We start from the raw sequence: 12,823 nt of genomic DNA on the forward strand, positions 1-12,823 counted from the left end.
AGGATCTTAATATGCATAAGTGTTGGGTTCTAATCCCAATTTCAACATTTTCTCAAAACCAGTCCAAAATCACTTGAATGCTGTATATGCAGTCATGGATGGTGACAGGAGTAGGTTGGAAGGCAGATCAGGCCTGAGAGGTAGAATAGGTGTGGCAGCAGCAACACCAGCACCTGATCTGGGCCTGATCTGCCTTCATGGATCTACTTGAACTTGTGCCAGTGATCAAGCTGGTGCAGGTCCAAGTTGACCCATAGCAGCTGCTGGGACTTACCCCAGGGCACTTCTTATCTCAAGGAGATCTCCAGCAGCCAAAAATCCCCTGCAGGATGCAACAAAACTGCACTGGTTCAGCTCTATTGCTGTGTGGGGATTTAGTCAGGACCGGCTGTATGACTTTTAAAAAGTCTAAATGGCTATTGCTGGATCTTGTACTGGATCTGAGCAGGCTGAAGATCTCCACAGGGGAAGCCCCCGGATGCTCAATAGCTCCAGCTTGTTATTTCACTGGTGCAAATTAAGATGCATCGTGTTGGGCTTTCAATTCTGACACAGGGGATAGGATTTGGCAGGAGAGGCCTCCATCGGTCCCATCTCCCTCCCGGGACTGTCCCTTTCCTGGACAGGCCTCCCTCCACCCAGGAACGCCTCCCCCATGCCCTCCTGCCACTCTCCCCACACCTCTGCTCCACGTACCTCTGCTTACCTCTCCTCTGCTGGCAGCCACAGCTCCAGCAATGACATTGATGGGACGGCGAACGCCTCCTCGCTGGCACCACTTACTTGTTGGGTGGCCCAAACATGCCATGTGGTGTGTTTGCATCACCCTTTGCGGGAGGTGGGATGCCATTGGATCGGACTATAACTAGCCTTGGGTCTCTATGCAGTTACTAGCGTCTGTAAATGCTAGCTACCTAAATGTTTAGGTAGCATGGACAATGCTTAGGTAGCATGTTTGATGCCCAAATACTTGAGTCATCCTACATAAGATGTCTAGCTAGAACAGTGAAGTAAATGTATTCATGACTTCTCAGTCATGCTTCATGTATTATGTAGTGGTAAATGCATTTTGTTCACTATACCTTTAGTGTCAAAAGAAGAGGAAATATTGAGTGTGTGATATAGTATACATCTCTGAAAGATGAAGTACTTTCTGTAACATGTCAATTTGTTATGTATGCTAGGACTGTAGCATACAATTTGTTATGTATGCTACGTAGTAGTTTATTATATTTGTTGGTGGTGGATCTTTTGATACCTAGACACCTAAACATATCATGCACATAACTGGAAACATGTTTGTAGCATACACATTTTGTGGTTTTACTTGTACCTGTATAAATACGTCCACCACCAACAAATATAAATTAGACATATTGGTTTCTGACTCCTGGCATATACAACAAATTGAAATTTTATGACTACACTTCATTTTTCAGCATGGCAGAAGTCCAGAATGATGACTTCCAACTTGCTTCAAATTGTACACTGTGCATGCTAAACTGTTCAATTTGCTTTCATGCCAACCCTTTTCTATCCAGGCTCAGTGTTCTGTGTTCATTACAAAGATCTGAGAACCCAATCTTGTGGTCCACGCTGCGCCTCCGTGACGCGGACCACAGTCGCAAACATGCCATAAGGCACATTTCTGGGGCTCAGCGCTGGGCTCCTGCCGGAGGTGGCTCGGCTCCTGCCGTCGCTGAGCCACCACCTGGCGGGCGCCCACGTTCCGTACCTCGGCGGTGCCTGTGACCGCCGGGCTGCGGAACGGGGAATGGTGCGGGGACAGGGGCGTTCCAGGAAGCTGGTGTGATGCAGGGAGGGGGGCGTGCCAGAGGCGTGCCCGGGGGAGGGCAGGAGGAGAGTCTGTGGAGCTTGGCTCCACAGGATCCTAGGTGCTCATGAAGGCTGCGTGCCTTACACGAGCGCCTTTACTTTAGCCGCGCCATTTGGGCGCCGCTAAAGAGTGTAGCCCCATTGCGGGGCTGCCTCCCTTACCCGGGGGAACGGGATGAATGTCCCCTACTCCCGAGGTGCCTCCCGCAGTAGCGCGGGAGGCGCTGGATTCGGCGGCAGCCCTTGTGGTGCCACCGAGCGGGGGCTCCCTGGGCAGCTCAGGATTGGGCTGCTGCTTAGGATTGGGCAGTGAAGTCCCAATCCTATCCAATTTTCCAGTGATAGTACAGTTATGCCGGTGAAGTGTGCGCTGCCTCCTTTGGTGGAGGTGCAGTCACTGGGGCCTTCTTAAGATATGGGAACATGTGTTTCCTTACCACAGGGCTGCATTGTGGCTACACTAGAACTGGAAAGTTGGATAGGATTGGGCCCTAAGTAACTTCTAATACAAAAGCTTATATTTAAAAATGTATCATGTGACATGGCCCACATAAGCCTAGTTCTTTATTGTCAAGTGTACTGTACAGATATTCTGAAGATGTATTGAAAATGAGAACCAGTTTCATTCATTGTAAAAAAAAAAATAGATTGTATGCTGTTATTTTGACAGCTGCTCTGAATATTAATATCAACAATCTCTTTAACAGTTTTACGATAAACAACAAAGACAGTTTCTTCAGTAATTCCACGAGAAGCAGGATAGTACACCATATGCTACAGAGGACGAAGTATGAAGACGGAAAATCAAAAATGGGTAGAAATTCATAAGACATATTTTGGGTGTTACAACTGCTTGTTGCGAGCATCTCACTTTCAGCTGTTCAGAAAAATTTTCAGTGTATTACTGAACTAAGAGCCCAATCCTATCCTTCTTCCCCTCCTTCTCCACTGGTACAGCCATGCCAAAAACAGGTGTGCTGTATCCAGCAGGAGGTAGATAGGATAGACAATCTTCAGAAGGGAAAAGGGATTTAAATCCTCTTACCTCTCCATAAACCTCCGCCTCTGCACTGGGTCTCAGACATGTGCCAGCAATTGCACTGGTACACGTCCAAGGAGCCAAAGAGGGCAGGGAGCCTTGAAAAAGGGGTAGAATCTGGTGCACACCATAGCCTCTGAATCCACCTCCTTCTGTTGCCTCTCCACCTCTCATTCTACCACCTCCAAGCCTATTTTACCACCTCGCCACTCCTCCCTGACCTGCTGCTGCCTTATCTGCTCTAGCTGGGTGGTCTGGCAATGGTTGGGGCATGCTGTTGCACTCTGTCAGCAGTCATTTTATGACAGTAGAACTGTATTCTGCTGTTGTAAAGCCAATTGTGAACCTGGCCCAGTGCTGCCTGGCTCAGTGTGTAATATGCTGGTCCCCTGCCCAAAAATGTCACTTCCAGTTTTCTTTGGGCAGCCTCCCTGGCCTTTAAAAGGCCTTCTAAGGCCTCAAAAACAGGCTCAAAAACTGGCCGGGGGAAAAAAATGGCAATGGGGGGAAGGGATGTGGCACCGCCCCTCCGCGGGTGTTGCCCAGGGCATTTGCTCCCCGACCCCCTCCTCCTGTATGCCAGTGTGTAAAGCCCTGTGTGTACCAGCAGGATTGGGTTGTAAGACATTCATTAAGCTAGAGAAAACGTCATAGAATGTTCACCAAAATTTGTCACATAAAACCAACAATATATGCGTACGTTCGAATTGTAGTCAAACGTACTTTTCACTTTTGTTTTTTGGACTATGTTCAGACTGATATATAGCAGTTTCAGTTGATGTCAGACTTTTTCTTCTAGTCTGAAAACACACTTGCACGCAACTGCATATTTGTGCACTGGTTTAAAATAATAAATAATAATAATAATAATAATACAGGTATTTCTATACCACCTTTCTTGGTCCTCAGATTTCTCCTTAGACTTTATTCAAGGCGGTTTACATAGGCAGGCAATTTAAATCCCAGTAGGGATTTTTACAATTTGAAAGAAGGTTTCTATCTTTCAAGAAACCACAACATTCAGGTGTTTCTTTCTTGATCTGGTCAAGGCAGATCAAGGCAGAAAGGAATCTTGCTGCAAGCACATGAAAGTGTCAGCATTCCATTTTGTTCTGTGATGTAATCAGTGCATGCATGTGCAATGCTTTGTTTAAATCAAAGGGGGAACAATTGAATCCTAATGCAATTGTGAGATAGCATCAAGATACCTTTTGCATATTATTTTAACCAATTGCATATGTGCTTTACACAGTGCTGCTCTAGAAGGGGGAAAAAGAGTTGAACTGAAGACTGTGGCAGTGTGCATGTGCACCAGTTCCAGAATTAATTTTTGAAATTCACCAAGCTAAAGGAAGACTGGCAGAGCAAAATGCAGAGCAGAACCAAAGAACAATAATGAAACAGAATGCGGGACATTTGATCATCCCTGGTTTATTAATTCACATTTGTTTATTTAAAGATTTATAACCCTGCTTTCCCTCTGAAATGCAGGAGGCTCAAGGTGACTTACAATAAAAGCAAATAAAGGCAATAAAACAATAAAAAGAATGAATAATAAAATGATAAAACATCCAAAATAAAACATCAGCAGTTAATACATCAGATAAAATTACCAAGCACAAAAAGGTACAAAATATAACCAGCAGGAAAGCAAATCCAAAGATAAAAATATTCATGAGGGGAATGAACAATGAAAAAGAAATGTTTTGAAGACTTGTTGGAAGGCTTAGCAGTGAAGGCCTAGTTCATAATTCTACTGGGTGGGAGCCCCATAGTAACGGTTCTGCCAGGGATGGTGCATACAGTACTTTTAATACTTGTTCCTTTCTTTGTTTTTAATTCAGCTATATTGAAACAATAAATTAATGAAACTTCATAGCAATATTGACTGTGTTTCAGCATTATTTCCAAGTTGTGTAATGTTCATCTTCTTTTTCTGCTTAGGCATTACCAGGCTACTCAACAATGGAACCTATGAAGCTGCATTTCCACCTCATGAGGTAATTTTAGCATTCACACCTCAAGTGTGATACTCCTTTGTCTTGACCTCCTGAAATCTACACATGAAATTTATATACCTTTAAATGTCACCATCTTCAGGCTGTGATATCTGTTGTGCTGTTTTCACTACACTGGATGCAGCAAACTCATCAGACTTTGTGACATGAGACTGGCTGCCACCATCTTTTTTTAACAACAGTGCAATGCACTCATCCCATCAATGTGTGACTGTTGGGACAGTCAGATTGTATTGTTAAAGAAAAGGCTGGCAGTTGCTTCAGGGTTGGCATTGGGTCCACTGAACTGATGCAGACTTCCCATTCTTGCCTTACACCGCCCCCCCCTTGCAGTCTGCCAGGCATCCATGCATAGGAAGTAGAGCTGTGGCAAACCTCAGGCACATTGGAAGCTGTAAACCACACAGCTCATGTGGTTTACAAGCCATGTAGCTCTCACAGGTTCTTCTCTGTTGGGGGCCAACTGCTTTTGCTAACATGTAGATGTGGGTTTTCTTGGTTCAGCGGATCCCTTTTGACAATTGTGTCCTAAATTTCTAGATTGATACAAATGAAGAGGCACCCATTCATTCAAAGGAAGTTCCAGACGGTTCTAAATTGTAATTAGGGATGAGGTCTACTTCAAAAGTGGGCAGTTTCAAGTTGGGTCCTGCTGCCTTCACACTATGTGTGAAAATCAGATTTATATCCTTCTCTCATAGTTACTCTGTTCTCCTTGTCTCTTCTACCACACTTTCTCCCCAAAAACCTTGCCTTGTGTAAGGGATCAAGGCTAACCGATGGTAGGAAAAGGCCCAACAGTTTTTTCCTTGGTGGCAGAAGATGTGCATAGAGAGTCATCCCCTGTCACATTTTGTTTCAAGGAAAGACTTTGGATTACATCCCCTGAGGCAAGTTCTCCACTACCTGTTCCTCCCTCTCCTGTATCCAAGGTAGAGCGTTACTGGTTTTTGGAAGGTGTGGAGGCTGCCAGGAAAGAGGAGCAGTGAGGACAGAGTTATTGGTCTTCTCAAATATTCATAGTGAATGCTTGAAAAACCCCTTAAGGTTCATTTTACACTAGAGAAGTCTAATTTATTTGCAGTGTGGGGCGGAGGTCAGAGGGACACACATGCCCTAATTATAAGATGAACTGCAGTGCATCTTAATGTGAAATCAATGGCTCAGGCCAATGACACACAAATTGCTTCAACATTGACAATAATGTGGTAAGGGTGCAATCCTATCCTGTGCTGCAACAGGCAAACCAGGAGGCTTGCACTGTATCCAGCACAGGATAGTGGTCATAAGAGGCTCAGCCAGAGGCAAGGGGAAACTTTCCCCTTACGCCTGAGTAAGGGCAGCTGGCCCCTATGGGTCTCCTCGGACTTGCTCCTCGGACTTGCACCTCTTTGAGGTGGCACAAGTTTGAGGAGAGCAGAGGGACTTGGAGTTGCCAGTTCCTAGCCCTGCCTCCCACTCCCCAACCGCCTGCCCACCCCCGGGGCCGCTCACCGCCTGCCTTCCCCTCGCCTAGGAATGCCTTCTCCCCCCCTCCCCCTGCCTACCTTTTTTCCTTGCGTTGGTTTGGCCAGGCTGACCCAAGACTCAAGGAGGAAGCTGGTGCGGAGGCTTCCGTCAGCCTCTACAGGCCGGTCCTTCTCAGAGCGCTGGCCCGGCTTCCTTTCAAGGAGGTGCAAATGTGGCTTACGGCATATTTGTGACCCTTCTGGGCCGGCACAAGGGACTTGCGTCAGCCCAAGGGCACTTTTGGATTGCGCCCATGGTCTCATAAATGGAACATGCAAATTTATTCAAGATAATGCCTTTTTTATGAAGTAGTTTTTCACTGTATGAATCTGAAGAAATGTTCCATACAGCAGAAACATTTATTTGGTCAACCTGAGAAGTTGGTGCAATAAAGGCACCTTCTTATTTACTTTGTGCCTCATCCTTCACAATACCAGAAGAAGAAAAGAGTGGAGCATTATTATTTCTGCAGTGTATGCACAAACGTTCTGTAAGGACTGAGAGAAAGAGACAGAAGTCATGCACAGAGGAGAATGTGGGCACTCCGGCAATTTATCAGAGCAGGCAGTGCCTGCCTCATCAGTCAGTATTGCAAGGTTAGCTTCTGCCCAAATCCCTTGCCCCTTAATAGAATCAAAGAAAAGTGCAAATGTAAAAACAAATCAGCCCATGTATGTCAAAACAACTGGATCTCAGAGCAAAGCTAGCATGATCCAGTATGGAATATGAGATAGGACAGGAGAAGAACTTTGCAAACTGTAGACATGTGTTCTCATCTTAGCTTAAGATGACTCAGGGTTGAGCCAGTTTTGAACTGGCTCCCAGCCAAGTGTGCATAGTATTGAAACAATAGATTCAAATCTTGTTGCTGTTATAGGAGCAGCCTTTAAGCAAGTTGCTGCCTCTCCAACTCAAGTCCCTAGCGTGGGAATGATGGCAAAGGACGAATGAGATAATTACTGTAATGCGCTTTGCACAGTAAATGTGCTATATAAATTCGCGTTAATAATTAACAGCGTCTTTCGACTGGCAAGCGTTCAGTTCCATCATGTCAAGTCAAAGTGATTCAGGATGCATCTCTCTGCGTTTCCAAAGAATGTTTTTGTCCTAGAGAGATGTTTGTAACCCCGTCAGTTTGAACAATAAGCTCAAACTTCCCATTTTTCACCAGCATTCAACAATGCATTCAAGTGACTTGTTCTGAAGACTTGACTTATTTTTTGCATGCTCTAGGGAAGTCACAAGAGCAGGCATCCAATCAAAACTCATGGCGCTCAGAATCATCGACATCTATTATACGAACGCTGGGCACGGTGGGGGATGTGGTACAAGTATCAGCCCTTGGATTTGATCAGGTACCCAAGCAATGAAACTGCCTGTGTTCAGTGGCTGTGTCAAATGAGGCAGTATTATTAAGAACCCATTGAACACTCTGTTATAATGTTTTGTTTTATGCTGATGTTTGTATATGGCATTTTTATTCTGGCCTTCGTCCAGTGGCCTCAGATCAGTGTATGTGTCTTTTTATCCTCATGACAACCCTGCGATGTAGGCTCAGTCAAGATGGTGATTGGCCCAGGGTCAGCCAGTGAGCTGTGTTGCCAAGAGGAAATTTAAACTCGAATATCTTCATTTTAGGTCCAACACTGTCAAACAGTATCATGTGTTGTATGTAAACCTAATGATTGAGTCTTACAGATTCCAACTGTTGTCAGGGCACCTCTTCTGCTGGGTGCTGACTGCTGGGTGCTGACTGCCATAAAGCAGCCTGCCAGTTGTAAAAGGAGCTCCGGCAATTAGCTCAGTAGCCAGGATGGTGGTGGGAAGGCTTTAGCCTTCCTCCCCCCCCCCTGCTGCTGATCCAGAGCCACCCACCACTTGAAGCGGTGGGGAGGGCAAGAGGTGTAACAGGAGGGTAGAACGGGAGTGGGAAATGAGGCAGCAATGGAGAAAGGAGGCAGAACAGGGCGGCAAGGGGGCAGGGGATGTGTGGATCAGGTCTGGAAGGGCGTGGGTTCAGCAACAGTGGTGACTGGCCACCAAATCCTAACCGCCTTCCTGGACCCAATCCCACAGTGTGGGTCCACACAGATGTGTGTCAGCTATTTATCTAGCACAGGTCTGAGTAAACCCCCTTAACACCAGTTAAGGGAACAATCAGAGGAGGCCTCTATGACTGTCCCTTGCAGCTTGCATCATTAGCCATTTTGGTGCCGCTGCATTGGCGGGGCGAGGGGGAAAGAACAGGCTTGGTTTCTTAGACTAGTTCTCCAAATTAATCAAACAGGTCTTTTGTAGCACTTTTTGAGTCTTTTTTTTTTTTAATGCTTCCCATGGACCAGGGAGCCAGGAATCTCAAAAAATTCCAACCAATAAATCATTTTCAAAGATTTCCCTCAAACTGTAACCAAATTTTGTGGAACTACAATATTTTCATTTCTAATTGTCAACAGCAAATGTTAGGGCTGCCTTGTCCCAAAAAAGATACTGCGCCTGTCATTTTAACAATTATAGGCCATGAGAATATTCACATTCATCTGCCTTTGTGGAGAAAGCAGAATGCTAGTTATAAACTGTGGTGCATGAAAAATATTTACACTTACGAGAATAGGATCAGTGACACTCGAGTCACATATTGGAGTGAGATAAAACGAATTTATCACAGCTTTATTGCTAACAATAACATAACAAGAAGACTGATGATTTCCTCTTAAGAAGACTATTCGCAGCCGAGTCAGGCGCATTCATTTACTTTAACGTATAAAGCAATTGCATTTTTCTTTTTTTCTTTTTTTTAATGCAGGCGGTATTTTGGAGAGAAAATTGGCCTGTATTTTGCTTGGTTGGGATGGTATACTGGGATGCTTATTCCTGCTGCACTGGTGGGGCTGTTTGTTTTCCTTTATGGATTATTTACCATGGACTCCAGCCAAGTAAGGTAAGAGGTACAGTAATACTCAATTTTTGAAAACCCACAGCATAGCGCAATTCTTGCAAGCTCTGCTTTTGCCAGCAAGACACATCAAATGAAATGTTCACTTGGATCATAAACACTTTCAGCAAGAGAGCCATTCAAATTGGCTGAAGGCTCAAACCACTCTTGTCACTAACTATCTTCTGGAGGGATTTGAAAAGCAAGACTTTGCTTACTGGGGACAAATGCTTAAGGGGAGGGGGCTCTTAAGATATGATCATATTATCCAATGTTTATTTTTTTACATATATTATAAATTGTGCATCTGTGTGTTTGTATGTATGTATGTATGTATGTATGTATGTATGTATGTATGTATTTATTTATTTATTTATTTATTATTTTGGTATCATCCTAAGATGTGCAAGGAGAATTCAATACTATCTCTTTCTCCAGTGTCCTGAGTTACTAGAAGCAGTGAGGACTTTTGTTTATTTGCATGGAGAATCAGTCTCACATCTGCACACTAACATGGGCCAGTTCAGAATTCCGTCTCACTCCAGATAAGTCTCACCCTGGATCAAAGGAATATCACCCTGCCTTCTGATCTGTCAGTTCTCAGGGTGGCTTGCAATGCTACAACACCTCCTCACACCCATCCCACACACAAATATACACGCACAACCCAGCTGCTTCTGTTCTTCTGGGAGATGGCATAATTTGGGTTGCAGAGTGCTCCCTCCTACACACACACATACACACCTTGCACATAGTCTATGCAAATAGACCCTGTTCACTATACCCACAGGTTGGGTAAAAACAATATAGCTGAAAAAAACAAGATAGCTACAGTGTAAGGAACTGCAGAGCCTGGGGAAGTGTCATTGCTTTTGCTTTAAAGGAAGTTGCTGGCTGCCTTGTACCAAACTTGTCTAATAGGGGATAACCCTATAAAAATTGGACATTTTGGTTCTAGCACTAATGTAGCTAGAGGTGTTGCAAAGCACTAAGTTTTGCAGGGAGCCTCACTGCAGCATGCAAGTGGTCCCTCCCCTCCCCTTTCACAGCCATTCCAGAGCATTTGCCTCTGCTTTGCTCTTCCCCCACCTGAAATGGCTCCGAAGGGGAGGGTGAGGCTCTCTGCAAAACTTAGTGCTTTGCATCCCCTCTAGCTACACCACTGGTTTCTAGCAAGACGAAGTGTTTATTTGTAAATAAGCAAATGTGTGAATATCTCAATTCACGTTCATGTGAATATCTCTCTTTATGTTCAGGGGTTACCTGAATAAGATTTGTAAAGCCTCTTGGGAATGGAAAGATCTATGTTAGAAATAGGTGGTTATTACCCCTTGTGAATTAATTGCCTTTGTATTCTGCAGCCATCACACTGCACAACTGCAAAGGCCATCTGCAGAGCACACTGACTGCACTGCTCTACTCCTGGTGAAGCTGAGGGTCAAAGAATTGGTATTCTTTGCTCACCCTGGCTGTTCACTATGTGAGGAGACGACATGTCAGTTTGACAAACTAGCATTACCTCCAGACCTAGCTATTAATTTAATGCATTCAGTACAGAGCCATTTGATAATAAAGGTCCTAGAATATGAAGCTGCTAATGCTCATTACTGGGAAATGGGTGGCCTGTAGAGATTAAAGCTTTATTTATTTCTCCACCAATGTCATCTTTGCTAGCATTACTGCACAGCTTAATTTGAACTAGGTCTCAGAAGTCATCACGGGGCATGTTTGAAGTGCAAGGGCTCAGCTTCATCAATATGAAGTAATTATAAAGCATGCCTTTGAGCATGTGCAGAGTGCCATTGCTTCCCACTCAACAAACACATCATGCCACACAAACTTGATTACAGGACAGGGTTTACTTTTCCTGTGACTGTTAAGCAACCTTGAGCTCTGACTGCATTTCTTTCTACCAATATAACACACTGAATGTCGTTTAATTCTGGACTGACTCTGAAGCTTTTTATTCTCAGCAGTTAATGCTAGTTGTGTAAAAAAAATTAACAATAATTGCACTTTATGCAGCAGAGTTATTCAATTCTTAGAGTTATATAACAAGCTGCCACTTAGGTAAAGGTGAATCTTCCCTCTAGTGGTTTGTGGTTCAACTGATTTTTAAAAATGTATTTGCATAGTACAACTTGCTTTCAAGAAGAGCTGCTAAGCAGGCAGTACAGGTACAATTAGTACATTCAGCCAAATTTCACTTTAGCAAATGTCGTAGATTCTGATGTTTTGATTTCCACTTTACATACCTTAGATTGTGCATGCTGACATGGCTTCAGACCTGGCCTGATGAACTAATTGCTTAATAAATAAGTGGCTTATGGCACAATCCTAACCTGTGCCAGTATAGACATGCCACAGTAGCCTGCCCTGTATCCCACACAGGTTGGGAGGCTATTGGAGGTCACGTCAGGGTAAGGAGATTTTTTCCCCTTACCCCATGTCAAGTCCCAGCCTGCCTTCTGAGGCTACTTGGATCACAAATCCAAGCAGCCTGTGTAAGGCTGCTCAGACCAGGGCTGGAAGTTAAGATACGGCGTGTGCTGCCACTGCTGATCCCAGCCCGTCCTAGGCCCAATTCTGCCCCTGTTCCCCTGCCCAAGAATGCTCCCTCCCCCAGAACACCCTCCTTCCATCCTCTCCCATCCCCTGCGTCACCTGGTGCAAAGCTACCATCATTGACCAGCACAGGGATGGGATCTGGCCCAGGCAAGCTGGCACAGACCTCTGTGCTGGCCCAGATAACTCCTGTCAGCGCAAATATGCTTGATACATATTTGTGACACTCAGGAGCCAGTGCAGTGGGCCTGGGCCAGCTCAAGTATATGTTTGGATTGGACTGCCCACTGTGAAGCCTGGTAGAAAATTTGTGCAATGAATATGGATGGATGTTTGCGTCCTGTGTAAAAATAAATCAAGGTTGTTGTTGATTTGAAATCAATAATTTCATATTAGTTGTTCTGTATCTGTCAGGCAATAATGGATATAGTACAGGCATTATCAAAATTCCTGCGTATATAGAGATTTTGATTCTGTTGTGGCTTTCATATTAGGAGATTTCAGAAAGAACAGGAAGGCAGCAAACTCCTAGCAATCAGGTAGTTGTTCCTTGTCCTGTAGCCCTATTCTGGCTACACAGACATTGAGCCCAAAGCCAATCCCAGCAAATGTGAGCCCCTTGGGGCTGGGACTTTTATCGCCTAGTATCACAAGCAATGAGGGCTGTGTTGGTTACAGTGAAATACTATAAATGTTAAAATATTTTATTTTCACATTTTTATACTGTCCTTCCTCCAAGGAGATCAAGGTGGCATACATGGTTCCTTCCCCAACTTTTGTCCTCACAATAACCCTGTGAGGTAGGTGAGGCTGAGAAATAGTATCTGGCCCAAGGTCATCTCAGAAGCTCCATGGCTGAGTGGGGATTTGAACCTGGTTCTTCCAACTCTTCCAACTCCCAGACCACTATACATCTTGGCTCTT

At 44.6% G+C, this 12,823-nt stretch overlaps 1 protein-coding gene across 1 annotated transcript in view; it reads left to right on the forward strand.

The window, feature by feature from the left end:
- The window catches only part of ANO3 (anoctamin 3), a 295,226-nt gene that overhangs the window by 215,536 nt on the left and 66,867 nt on the right, over positions 1 to 12,823 (forward strand). The window contains exons 9-12 of the mRNA XM_066626992.1: positions 2,544 to 2,650; positions 4,820 to 4,875; positions 7,636 to 7,757; positions 9,206 to 9,340. Of these exons, the coding sequence (XP_066483089.1) occupies positions 2,544 to 2,650; positions 4,820 to 4,875; positions 7,636 to 7,757; positions 9,206 to 9,340 (420 nt within the window). The remainder of the gene's footprint in view (positions 1 to 2,543; positions 2,651 to 4,819; positions 4,876 to 7,635; positions 7,758 to 9,205; positions 9,341 to 12,823) is intronic.

This window comes from Tiliqua scincoides, chromosome 1 (genome assembly GCF_035046505.1).
Source record: "Tiliqua scincoides isolate rTilSci1 chromosome 1, rTilSci1.hap2, whole genome shotgun sequence".
NCBI lineage: Eukaryota > Metazoa > Chordata > Lepidosauria > Squamata > Scincidae > Tiliqua > Tiliqua scincoides.